Source organism: Astatotilapia calliptera, chromosome 7 (genome assembly GCF_900246225.1).
Source record: "Astatotilapia calliptera chromosome 7, fAstCal1.2, whole genome shotgun sequence".
NCBI lineage: Eukaryota > Metazoa > Chordata > Actinopteri > Cichliformes > Cichlidae > Astatotilapia > Astatotilapia calliptera.
Window position 1 is genome coordinate 12,551,338 of NC_039308.1, and position 13,586 is coordinate 12,564,923.

At 42.5% G+C, this 13,586-nt stretch overlaps 1 protein-coding gene across 1 annotated transcript; it reads left to right on the top strand.

The window, feature by feature from the left end:
• Nucleotides 1-346: 346 nt before the first annotated feature.
• Nucleotides 347-2,816, top strand: LOC113027313 (proteinase-activated receptor 1-like). Its single transcript, XM_026176928.1, has 2 exons — nucleotides 347-425; nucleotides 1,582-2,816. Exons 1-2 carry the CDS (start codon nucleotides 347-349, stop codon nucleotides 2,814-2,816), a joined length of 1,314 nt encoding a protein of 437 aa, XP_026032713.1.
• The last annotated feature ends 10,770 nt before the right edge of the window (nucleotides 2,817-13,586 follow it).

Consider the following 13,586-nt stretch of genomic DNA (forward strand, 5'->3'; position numbering starts at 1 on the left):
AGTAAATTGTGATTCATGAGTGCATTATAATTTATCAGTAAATGATAATTTATGAGTAAATTACGGGTCATGGCAAATGGCCGCCCCTCCCTGAGCCTGGTTCAGCTAGAGGTTTCTTGCTGTTAAAAGGGAGGGACGTGAAGAGGGAAGTCTCACTGAGAATATCAAGGATGTAGAGACTGTGAAATGAGAAAAGGCAGACAGTGTCTCTAAGTGCAGTTTGCTCTGACTGGTGGAGGAGCGCGTTTGGAATAGACTGGTTGGACTTTGGGCAGAGCTCATTTACTTGAACATCCAGCAGTAGGAACGTGAACGAAGATTAATTGAATTTAATACCATTATCCTAATGGCCACGGTTTTAGTGCCTCGGAAACATTTTCTGTGGGTTCTGTTGTGTGCATGTGCCTTTCCTGCAGGCAACAATGGTAAGAAAGCTTTGAGTTATTTAATGTTAAATTAACACAGGCACTTTTAGTAAACAATTGATGGATATGTTAGAGATGAAATCAGACTATTTTATAATTTTGTCAATCTACATAATATTATAGTTTTTTCTAAAACAAATTTAATTTTGACAGTTATCAAGCAGAAATAATAGTTTCACGGTTGAAGTTTTATTGTCATATACAGATAAACAGTGTAGCCACATTTACTCATAATTAAATTCATTGGCTCGTGTTCCTCAGCTTTACATGAGCCTATAGAAAGTGTGCAGTTATATTTAAGAAGAAAATAACAAGAAAATAACAATAATAATAAAGAAAAAACAAACAAACATTCCTGGTAAGTGAGTTTTCTGTTTCTAGTTGTGATGGACTTACTTTTTACTGCATGTGTTAACCATTGAAAAAATAACACAAACAATTTGTTTTTATCTGCCAGTCTCTCATATTGTTCTCCCAATTCTCTCTATTTTCATTAATTGTTAAATATGCAACATTAAAATCTTGTTCAACAAGTTCAAAACAGAATATTTGGCATGTTTCTTTTTTACTGATTCAGAGCTTCAACTAATCTATTTGTCATGTAACCTGTGAAAGATCAACTATCATAGTTTTTATAAACAATTTTCTAAATCAAGACTATTGAATAATATAAAAAGAGGCAAAAAGAAGTATTTACACACTAACCATGTGTATCTTTCCTGCAAGCAATAATTATAAGAAAGCTTTAACTCATCATATGTTAAACTTAGAGCGCACTTAACAACCTGTTTATAAGTTGTAGAATGAAAGTCGTTCATTTGTGACCAGTTGTTAAATTTGCAATGTTTAAACTTTTCCTGTCATGATGCCAGGTCTCTCTTGGAAATTCGATTTTTACCTGGAAAAATAAATAATAATACAAAAATAAAATAATAATAAATATTCAGATATTTACACCTGAAATCAGCCAGTAAATTATCTGTATTTCATTTCACTTCTTAAATCACTAGTTTCATAATAACATTCTTACCTTCTGTTAACAGAGCTTTTATCCAATAATCTCAATGATGTAGCTTTAATTTCCATATTAAAGCTACATAGTTGACATATGTTAAAGTGACACATTTTTTTCTTTAAATCTCTCTCTTCGTTTTAGGCACTTCAAACAATACTAGAGGACCGGACGGAGCATCTGGAGCAGGTTTAACATATCAGACATATGAGACCATAGTTAATAAATCCAATGAAACATTTTTAAAAGATGGACTTTCAGAAGAGGCACTGAAGTTTCTAACTGGCCCTGTGTCCACCATCCTTTTACCTTCCTTCTACACGCTGGTCTGCTCCATCAGTGTGCCAATTAACATCTGTGCTCTGCTGGCTTTTGCTCGGGGGATCCGTCCTAAGAAGCCAGCTGCAATCTATATGCTGAACCTGGCCTTAGCCGATCTTCTCTTTGCACTGATGCTCCCCTTCAAGATCTCCTACCACTTTGAAGGCAATGACTGGAAATTTGGCCCGTCCATGTGCCGCGTGGTCACTGCTGCCTTTTACTGGAACATGTATTGTTCTGTTCTTCTCATAGCTTGCATCAGTGTGGACCGTCTACTTGCTGTAGTTTATCCAATCAATGCTCTGTCTTGGAGGAGCTCACGGACCACAGTCATAGCCTGCATAACCATGTGGGTGTTATCTTTCGCTGGCTCTGTGCCTCTTGTTTCTTCTGACCAGACTTTTCACATCAGTGAGTTGAACATCACCACCTGCCATGATGTCCACTCCACAGATAAGATCACCTGGTTAAAGACATACTTCCTCACCATCTGCTGCATTTTTTTCTTCCTGCCTCTGCTCATCACAGTGGTGTCCTACGCTCAGATAATCTGGTCATTGAGCAGAGTCCAACATGATGTTCCAGGAACATCACAGAGGAGAAGAAGAGCAATGGTGATGACATTGACTGTGCTGGTGATATTTCTACTGTGTTTCATGCCTACAAACTGTCTGCTGCTTGCACACTACCTGCAATTAAAAGAAGAACCCAAGAAGAGCCAGGAGGCACCCGATGGCTCTTACACACTCTATCTGGTGTTTCTGTGTTTGGGAAGTCTGAACTGCCTCCTGGATCCCCTGCTTTACTACTTTGGATCCTCGCAGTGCCAGAAACAACTATCCAATATGCTGAAGTGTAACAAGGTGTCAAAGAGCAGAGATATCACTCATTCAACAACTGATTCCTGGAGATTAAGCGCAAGAACAATGCTGAAACCCAGAAACCTGCAAAATACCAAACACTCTGAATTAAACACATCAGTGGACTCTTTCCATCTTCAACAACCGAAACAAGAAACTACTAGTCTGACTAACTCTCACACTGTGCTGACATTTTAATTAACTCTTATGTATAATTTTAAAGTTTATTTAAAGTTAAAGTTCATTGTAAAATTATTTTTTCTATTCTTTAATGATTTTCTTTCTGAATGCATGTTTGTTGATTAAACTGTTATTGAGCTTGAAGTACTGAGATGGAGTGAAATATCTGCCCAAATAGTTTGTTTTATGCTTCCCCCTGCTGGTGCAAACTTTACATTAATTATTGTATATTTAATTCAAGCTTCTTTATTTGATGAATTGATTTATTTGGAATAACACAATGTATTAATATGAGCATCAAAATAATGCTAACAGATATGTCAATATGTAAAAGTATAGTATCATAAGTGAGGTTGCCTATTTGTGTAAGCTCTTAATCTTACGTCTGTGCTGGGCTGCAAGTAATGAGTATTTATAATGGATATTTAGTGTTTTCTGTGAGAAAGAGCAGCAAATAGAGTTATCTTCTCTTGCAATTCCTTAGCTGTTTTTGTTTGTACAACCATCAAACCACACCCTTATACTGAAACCTAGACGTTGGGATACCATCAAATGATATATGACATTTCTAGACACCCAAAAAGTCTTAAAAAATAAATAACTAACATTTATCCTTCTTACATTTGCATGAAAACCTCAAAAGCTTTGACGAGTTACAGCATAGTTATTCAAGCTCAACAGCTACTGGCAGTATGGGGCATAACAATCACAGCAAATATGTAATAAAAGCCTTGATGTAGATAAAAAAGGAAAATATCAGTTAAAGTGTGTCATATCTAAATGGCTTGCTTGGTGTTTTCCTATTAAATGCATGGTTGTATTGAAACCTGTGAGTTATTCTCTTGCAAGAAAATAAACAGATGTTCCCTTTTGACTCGTTCTGACTCCATGTTTTCTCTAGTATACAGGCATCTTTATTTTGGCTCTTTATCCCATCGGAACTGCCACTTCTTTTTCATTTTTGATGTGAGGATTTTACTTCCACATTACTACCATGAAAACATGAAAAACTATTGTTATACATGAATTTAAAGCAAAAATCATGCCTTATGTCGAATAAATGAATAATGGCAATGATTAATGGTGAGTAATGATGAACATAAAAATTTTCAAATTAGACTGACGTTATCCAAATGAATGTGAAAAATGTATTTTATATTCCTGACTATAATTTACTAATAAAACGTATTTTCCACGCACAAAACATGTGAATGTGATAAGCCAGCAATTTCATTAACTGCAATGTATGCTCATAATAGAGGTCTTCTTGCCCATTCACAGACGCAGGCACAGGGCCCCGGTGTTCGCTGACATGAATCTTTCTGTTTGACGCAGGGAAGCTTTTTCCAAAGAAGGCAAAGAAGCCTCAACTGACTCTCTTCACATAAACTGCTGCCTGGAAGAAAAAGAAGAATACATGACTTTTTTTTGTCAGTCATCAAGTCACTTGGCTCAATTGCAGCAATACTATTAATAATTGTAACTTCAACATACATGATCATACAAATATTTGTATTTGAAAACAAATGAACATTTTAATTATCACAGAGCCAGAAAAAAGTGAGTGGTGGTTGGCTCTTCAAAGGCCCTGATGTGTTTTTCATTCACAAATCACCCGATTTTTCCCAAGCTCAAAAATCAGGATAGCTTGTTTGGTACCATGCCTGCACAAGTATGTTAATTAGGCTCCTCTCATCATAATATGGCAATACAAACACCAGTTACAAACGCTTTATGTTAGAGGTAAATTAACTAAACCAGTCACAGCAGATGGCTGCCGCTCCCTGAGCCTGGTTTCTTCCTGGTAAAAGTGAAGAAAAATCTGAGAAGATAAGAAGTGTGTACATTATTGTACTTTATTGAGCCCTGTGGGGAAATTGCTCTCTGCATTTAACCCATTCACTCAGTGAAGCAGTGGGCAGCCATTGGGCGCCCGGGGAGCAGTGTGTAGGGACGGTACCTTGCTCAGGGGTACCTCAGGGTAGCTGTTAAGGGGAATCGAACCCCCGACCTTCCGATCATGGGGCAACCACTCTACCTACTGAGCTATCCCTGCCCTGTAGGGTACCAAGCTATTCAAATTCATAAAATACAGGTGCATAAATATGGCTGCAGTTGCCGTTTAAGTGTCGGTTAAAATGCTCGATCTGAGTTGTGCACAGAACTTCCTATTAAGACCGAGCCTTCACCCCTGCTTGCTCACACGTTCTTCCATATCTGAGGGTTCTCTCCTCTATGATCAGTCCTGATGTGCAGGGGTCTGCCAAATCGTCCAAGAATTGCAGTAAATGGTTTCAGCTCGATTATTGTTGGAGCACTGAAGAAACATACCATGCACCGTGAACAGCAAACTCACTATTGCAGTTTTTCTGTAGATAGAACACCCTCCACAGTGACTCTCTTACATGCTGTCTTTGAACCACTATGTTTTTAGAACACAGACTTCGCCTCAGCATCACTTCTCTATCATTTGGATTTTCAGTTTTTATCTTGAACACTATCTGATCCAAAGTATTGTCAGTCATTATATTGAATTTTGACACAGATATTATAGTCTTGCAGTAACTCTTAGAAATTTGGAAAGGATAGACATGTCACAACTGAGAGGTCAGACTAGGTGCAAGGACTTAAAGAGCAGACACAGACTTTTTAAAAGTACACACGTACACGGGTATTTTTGAAAATGGAGATTTTCGGATTATTTTAAAAAAATAATCCCGTCCACACGTAAACGCAGAAATGAAGGAAAACGCTGCTAGGAACATGCCAAAGCAACAGGTGGCGATATATTCCTAACCGTGTAGAAATGTTGGCCAATAGAAGCCTCGGTGGGAAATAGTAAACAAGGATGGGGCATAGAAGCAGAACCGAGTCGTATATGTGGAAGGACAGTAACTGTGTGTGTGTATATGTAAGCATTTAAACACTGCAGAGACTACAATTAACAGTAACAGTATTGTAGAAATTCATTTCACTGAAACAATAACGTGGCGCACAGTGTGACGTCAAAAAAGGCGCACACCTTTGACGCTGCGTTTTCTCCGTTTTCGTCGTCCACACATAAATGCAAAAACTGAGTTTTCAAAAATATCCACCCTGGCCGGAGTTTTTAAAAATCTGTTTTCAGTGACCGAAAACACAGTTTACGTGTGGACGAAAGGTGCAAATGCATAGAAAAATCTGCGTTTTCAAAAATACCCGGGTACGTGTGGACGTAGCCTGAGGCTCAAGTAGATGTGAAAACAGTGCTTTATTTACAAAGTGAGACAAGACTTTAAGGTGACAACTATAAACTGTGAACTATGACAATAGTTTTAAGGTATCGACGATGAACTGTGAACTATGAGACTAAACCAGAAACGAGAAGCGTAATTTGTGAACTAATGTTAAATTCAAAAGTCCATGAAAGTGATCCAATGGGGGAAGAAGGGGCTGTGGCACGGGCAGAGAAGTGCAGAGTCACTAGAATGAGAGTAAACAGGGAGTCTGCTAGGTTCCAGTGATTAACGGTAAGTATGATGGGAAATGTTTCTAATGGCTTACACGTTGCAAGTGGAGTACGGTGTGGAAGGGGCGCAGTCCAAAGGTTTGGGTTCAGTCCTGAGTGAACCCAAGATGTACTGTTCCAGAAGCTGTGGCAGGGAGGCAGGCAGGTGGAGTGCAGCGGGGAAGTGAGCGTAACCAGACTGTGTGATTGGAGGAAGACCGGCGTCCAAAATCAAGCTGAGTATTGTTCAAAAAAGCAACGTGATGACCAGCCAGGTTACAAGAAAAGAGAAAACACAATAAGCAAGAATACTGAGGAAATCACAAGTTAGCTTGGCAGCCTAACACTGATTAGCTGTAGATCTGGTGGAGAACTTCTGAGTATGCTGGTCTTAAATATGGGTAGCTTGATTGCAGACAGGTGAGATGGCTTAATGGAGACTCTGGCCTGAGGTGGAGCCCCAGCTCTATGGAAAAACACTGCACTCACCCTGACCATGACAAGATGTTGCTTCAGTAAAAGATGTTTTTAGGGAATTAACATTTTGAAACGTTGGAAATTTGATGCCTGGTTTGCTTGGTAACCATCCTAGAACACAGCAAATATTATGCCAATAAGCATAGTTCTGTAACAAAAGATGGGCAATTCAAGGTAATTAAACTGTGACAGATTAGCTAGAGATTTGTATTTTAGGCAGGCACGTGAGTGGGATTAATGTTGTTGGTGCTGATGTGACACTGCTCATGCTAGAGCTGTAAGAAGTTAAAAATGTATACTGAATCAGAATTACTACTTTGACAATTATAAAATGCAAGTTTAAAATGAATCAACTGCAATATTATACCACGGAAATATAAAATTCTGCCAGCTAATTTACATGAGTAATTAAGCCTACCAAGCACTATGATATTCCAGTGGAGGTAGTAGGTCTATGTAGTTGGTCCAGATGCATTGCTGGACCAACTACCAATTCTTTTGATCTTTGGGCTGAAGGAAGGACAAGACTCTGTGTATAAATGCTCAATCAACAATCTTTTATTCCATACAATTCAACACTTTATGAGCATAAACCATCCGGAGGGGAGATGAGCGCGGGAGGGTGTCCGCCTAATCCCTGAGCGTGCCTCACATTCTTATAGCTTCAGCCCACCCTCCACCTAGTCATGAAACCTAAACATTCACGTTCTTTCTCTCTCTCAGTGAGCCTAAGTTATGACCTTGGCTTCCTGTGCGGTATGTTCTGTTCTTTTCTAATCAGACAAATAAGGTGATGACTCTCTGAAAACAGTATTTCTTATACCTCAGCAGTATCATGCATCATAGAACAATATCATTCATTCACAATAAATCAGCAGTCTAATGTAATACAAATCAGTTTAATAAGTGTAATAGTTATCACCTCTTCTAAGTCAGGAGAATAATGCAAATTAAAACTACATAATGATTTCACAATCTTTAATTAGGGGTCTAACGTGGCATAAGATAATATAATAATCTCACAATTCCCCCTTTGATCTCTTTTTAAAGAGATCACTTACACCTTGCAATCCAGTGTTGCAGGGTTCATTTCTTCTTACCCCTAAGGCCCTCTGTCCCCCTTCAACGGGTGGATCATATATGAGATGACCTTTACTTTACCAAATTGACCATCCCAGCCTTGCCATAATGGTCCATTTGATTCACCTTTTATTGTTTATTTTATTTTCACTTGCTGAATACGGGACAGACTGGACTGGAGGAAAGAAGGGGAGAAAGAAAGAGGGAAAGAGAAACAGCTGAGAAGAGGGACGGGGGAGAAGGGCAAAAGACAAAAACCAACAGAATGGGCAGAAAAAAAATGCATATATCAATCACCTGGATCACCTGTTGAGAAAGAAAAAAGAAAAGAAGCAGAAGAGAACAAGAGTAATAGAATAAACAACATCACAATGATATATGGGAATATGACAGTAAATACTAAATGTTAAACATTATTGTGCAGCACATAAGATCAACAGAACACAGTGTGCTTTGAGGTAGGAGCCAAAAAGGGTGTAGTTTGTGGGTGTGATCACCCGTGTGTACACCTGTGAGCATGGACGCGCTTGTTTTTTTTTTTAAAAGGTTCCTTCATGTAATGATCTGCTAGAGGGTGTGGGGGGGCCACAGCCCCGACCTCCAGGGCATGAAGCAGGTATGGAGGAGATCAAAACTCCAGACATCCAGAGGCCCCCAGAACACAAGAGACCAAGGAAGACCAACAGAGGGGCAGCTGCGCCACTGTCCCAGAAAGAGCTGAGGAGAGTCCCAGATGAGGGCTCACTCAGCAGCCGCGGAGCAGAAGCCAGGGGGGGTTGCAGTGACGCGTCCGTGAGTTCTGCCAGCAGCCAGCTGTGCCTGAGTGACCGAGCCCCAGGCCGAGAGGCCGGGGGCACCCCACCTCCGAAGTGGCCCGAGCGAGCCCCAGGCTCCAGGCCCCGATAAGCGGCCACCAAGGAGTGAGCCGGTGTGTACCTGGATGCCCATCCCCAGACACAAAGAACCACCAACGCACCGATGTCTGAGGGAGTCTGCCACTGGCAGGAGAAGTGGTGGTGGGGGGAGATAGGCCTCCAAACCTTGGAGGGCCTGAGATGTCCCCAGAGAGGTGGCGTCTGATACCCAACCTGACATATAGACACAGACATACAGGCACACACAGATACAAACATCCATTCCCACCTTCATGCTCTCATATGCACTTACTCCACACTCAACCAACGTGGAGACAGACATAGACAGACACTGTACACACAATCACACTCCCCAAGCGTACTCTACGAACCGGGTCTAGGTACCCTTGCCCCTGGAGGGGGGAACTGCACCCAGACCCAGGTGGTGTTACCCTTTTCCCTGCGGTGGGGAGAGGCGGACCGCCCCGACTCCGCAGCAGCAGGGAGGCCCCACACTCCAGACCGCAGTTGGACGGCCAACTCCTCCTCCTAGCCCCCCCCCCCCCCCCCCCCCCAGAGAGAGAAGACTCCAAACCTCCCTCCACCCGCTCATTGTAGTGTTGATCAGTGTTGGGACTAACGCGTTATTAAGTATCGCGTTACAGTAACTACGTTATTATTGTGGTAACGAGCACGGTAACTAGTTATTATGCCAAAATCAGGAACGCGTTAGTTGTTACTGGGATTTAGATAGGGTCGTTACTCGTTACTTCGTGTGGTGGCTTCCACAGATTCAGTAACATTAGCAAGTGGTGGAGGCCAGCAGGTGGATGAAGGAAAAGGGACGCAGAAGGAAAGGAGACCCGAGGCGGCCGCCGGTCCAAGTGTGAACGAACTTCAGGTAAGAAGTTATGACCTGCAGTCTCTCTGGGTCAGATATGAACCAAGTTTAGGCGGAGTTTATTTTCGTTATGCTGATTTTTCGTACTGCATGCTAGATAGCATGACAGAGTTTCTATACAGCTGGGTGGTGCTATGATGTTACTGATGTTGCACTTTATTTTGTTCATAAGTTATTAGAGTTGCCAACCATCCCGTCTGGTATTCAGAGAAAATATTACACGTTTCTTATTGAGGTGAAAAGGAACAGTTTGTCCCGTAATTCAGCTACAATGAAAAAGGCACAAAGCTGGAGTTATTCTGTGTCTTTGCTGCACAGCTGCCTCTTCTCCTTTCATCCTCTCCCCTCCCTCTCCCGTTTCTACTTCAATCCTGAAACTGATCAATGATCAGCTGATCGGCTCTCTTGTTTGTTTATCGCCCACTTTGCGCCAGAAAGAGGAAACCGGCTGATGTCGCGTTAAACAACAGCAGCATGTTTAAGCTTGATCAGCTATTGTTAGAATTTATTTAACATTAATTTCTAGTATCAGCTGATGTTTGCTGGAGCCACAGCTGCAAAAAAGCTGCTGGTCATGATATGGTTTGGATATCTGGTGAGAGGGAAACATGAAGATGAAACCAGGAGATGTCCTTACTGGATCATCAGAGCTGAGCAGGTGATGGAGAAACAGGTTTACCTTTTAGGTGACATGAATGAGTTGAAGGGAAGTTATGAACTGTTTCTGAGAGACAAATAACCCCAGGATCCTTTTTTCATGTAGCTGACAGCTGGTAACTGTGCAGGTGCGGATCTAGCAAAGTGTTGCCAGGGGGCAGGTAGGGCATTAACAGGGAAAGGGGGGCACAAAGAAATACTTTCTTATTCTCATTTAAAATGTCTCGCTTTTAAAAAATAATTATCTGAATCTTACAACAAACAATTGATAGATTGATGCATATATACCATCAAAACAGTGAACATCACTGTCACAACAGTGTTTATTTTCATTCAAAGGCTTTATGATTTTTGCTATAATGGTGGGCCAGTCTCTAGTCAAAATGTCCGGGCCAATTTTCTTTCCCAGTCCAGCCATGTATGCAGCTCATCTGCAGTCTGGTGTTACCTACATCTTCCTATTCAGAAGGCAACGAGTCCCTGGCGAAGTCTGTGGTCCCCACATGCTTCAAAAGATCCACCATCATCCCTGTGCCCAAGAACAGCAAACCCTCATCCCTGAACGATTACCGGCCAGTTGCACTGACCTCGGTAGTAATGAAGGTGTTTGAGAGGCTGCTGAAGAACATCATCTCCTCCTCCATCCCAGACACCACAGATCCGCTGCAGTTCGCCTACAGATCCAACAGATCCACAGAGGATGCCATCGCCCACGTCCTACACACCACTCTCAGCCACGTGGACAAGAAACAGGGTAACTATGTGCGAATGCTGTTTGTTGATTACAGTTCAGCGTTTAACACAATAGTGCCCTGCAGACTGTTCACAAAGCTGAGGGATCTGGGACTTAACAGCCGTCTGTGTGCATGGGTGTTGGACTTCCTCACTGGCAGAACTCAGGTGGTGAGGGTGGGCAGGTGCTTCTCCAACAGCATCACCATCAACACAGGAGCACCTCAGGGATGTGTCCTCTCGCCACTGCTCTACTCCCTCTACACTTCAGACTGTGTGGCCACCCATGGCTCCAACACCATTGTGAAGTTTGCTGACGACACAGTGGTGTTGGGTGCCATCTCCAACAACGATGAGGCGGCCTACATGGATGAAGTGAAGAATCTGGCATCGTGGTGCCAGGACAACCACCTCCAGCTGAACGTCAGCAAGACCAAGGAGCTGGTGGTGGACTTCAGAAGGGGTCAGCACAGAGACTACAAGCCCATTATCATCAATGGAGCTCCAGTGGAGAGGGTGCAGTCCTTCAAGTATCTTGGTGTCCACATCTCCTCAGACCTGACATGGGCTGCCCACATTCAGGTCCAGACCAAAAAGGCTAGGCAGCGCCTGTATCACCTACGACAACTGAGGAAGTTCAGGGTCTCTCCAAAGATCCTCAGGATTTTCTATACAGGCGCTGTGGAGAGCATCCTCACACAGAACATGACATCGTGGTTCGGGAACAGCTGTGTGAAGGACCAAAAAGCTCTCCAGAGAGTGATCCGTACAGCAGAACGCTGCTGCAGGATTGCTCTCCCCCTGCTTCAGGACACCTACACCAGGAGATGCCGGACTAGAGCAGCGCAGATACTGAAGGACCTGTCCCATCCAGGCAACAAACTGTTCCAACTTCTGCAATTTGGTAGAAGGTTCCGCATCTTCCGGGCAAGGACAGAGAGACTCAAGAGGAGCTTCTATCCCCAAGCCATCCGTGCCCTAGGCTACGTTCACACTGCAGGCGAAAGCGCATCAAATCCGGTTTTTTGACCCTATGCGACTCATATCCGATCATGCTATGACAGTGTGAACGGCGCAAATCCGATATTTTCAAATCCGATCTGGGTCACTTTCGTATGTGGTACTGAATCCGATACATATCCGATGTTTTAGAAAGCGACTGCTGTTTGAACGGTCAAGTCGCATTAAATCCGCCTTTTACGTCACCGACACAAGACTGAAGCCAATTATCAGCGCCAGAGAAGCGCCCGAGAAGACATCGCGAACGCTTCCTGGCCATCCAGTGTGGATGTCAGTGAAACTGTTGGGAAGACAACGTAAACATTTTATTTGTACTGTATAATCTGCAGATTCTGACAGAAATCTACAGCTATCCTTTGAAGCACCGCTCCTCTCTTAAACGGCAATAAGGATCATTATTAGGTTATTTACATTATTATGTAAATAACAAAATAACTTAAAGCAAAAATTGGGAAACGTGAAGACCGAAGTCTTTATATTAAGGGCCATCAGTCAAACAATACTGTTGCTCTGGGTCTAAACAGAGCGCGTTGTGTGTGACATCTTCTTTTGCGCATGCGGGCCGCTTTGAGCGTTCACACTAGAGAGCGTTTGCTGTCGCATTTTATTTGTAGTGTGAACGAGCAGACAAAAAAATCGGATTTGATCAAAAAATCGGAATTGAGCATTAAGACCTGCAGTGTGAACGTAGCCCTAAACACACACACCCGCCCTCTCACATCATCTATAATTGACTGAGACAGGACTCTCTTCCAGACACTCTAAACCAAGGCACAATGTACGTACATTTCAATTCCTTTAATTTTAAATATGTTTATATTGTCTATCTTGTAAAATACTCAGATGTCTATTCATATTAATGTACAGAATTCACCTGCTTGCTGCTACTACTGCACATTCACCCAGTGTATATACTATATGTATGTATATATATATATATATATATATATACACTCAACAAAAATATAAACGCAACACCTTTGTTACTGCTCCCATTCCCCATGGGATGGACGTAGAGACCTAAAATTCATTCCAGATACACAATATAACCATCCCTCCCAAACAGTGGTCACAAATCAGTCCAAATGTGTGGTAGTGGGCACATCTGCTATATTGAGATAATCCATCCCACCTCACAGGTGTGCCACATCAGGATGCTGATCTGACAGCATGAGTAGTGCACAGGTGTACCTCAGACTGCCCACAACAAAAGGCCACCCTGGAATGTGCAGTTTTGTCTCACAGCAAAATGCCACAGATGCCACAAGCAATGAGGGAGCGTGCAATTGGCATGCTGACAGCAGGAATGTCAACCAGATCTGTTGCCCGTGCATTGAATGTTCATTTCTCAACCATAAGCCGTCTCCACAGGCGTTTCAGAGAATATGGCAGCACATCCAACCGGCCTCACAACCGCAGACCTCGTGTAACCACACCAGCCCAGGACCTCCACATCCAGCAGGTTCACCTCCAAGATCGTCTGAGACCAGCCACCCAGACAGCTGCTGGAACAATTGGTTTGCACAACCAAACAATTTCTGCACAAACTGTCAGAAACCGTCTCAGGGACGCTCAACTGC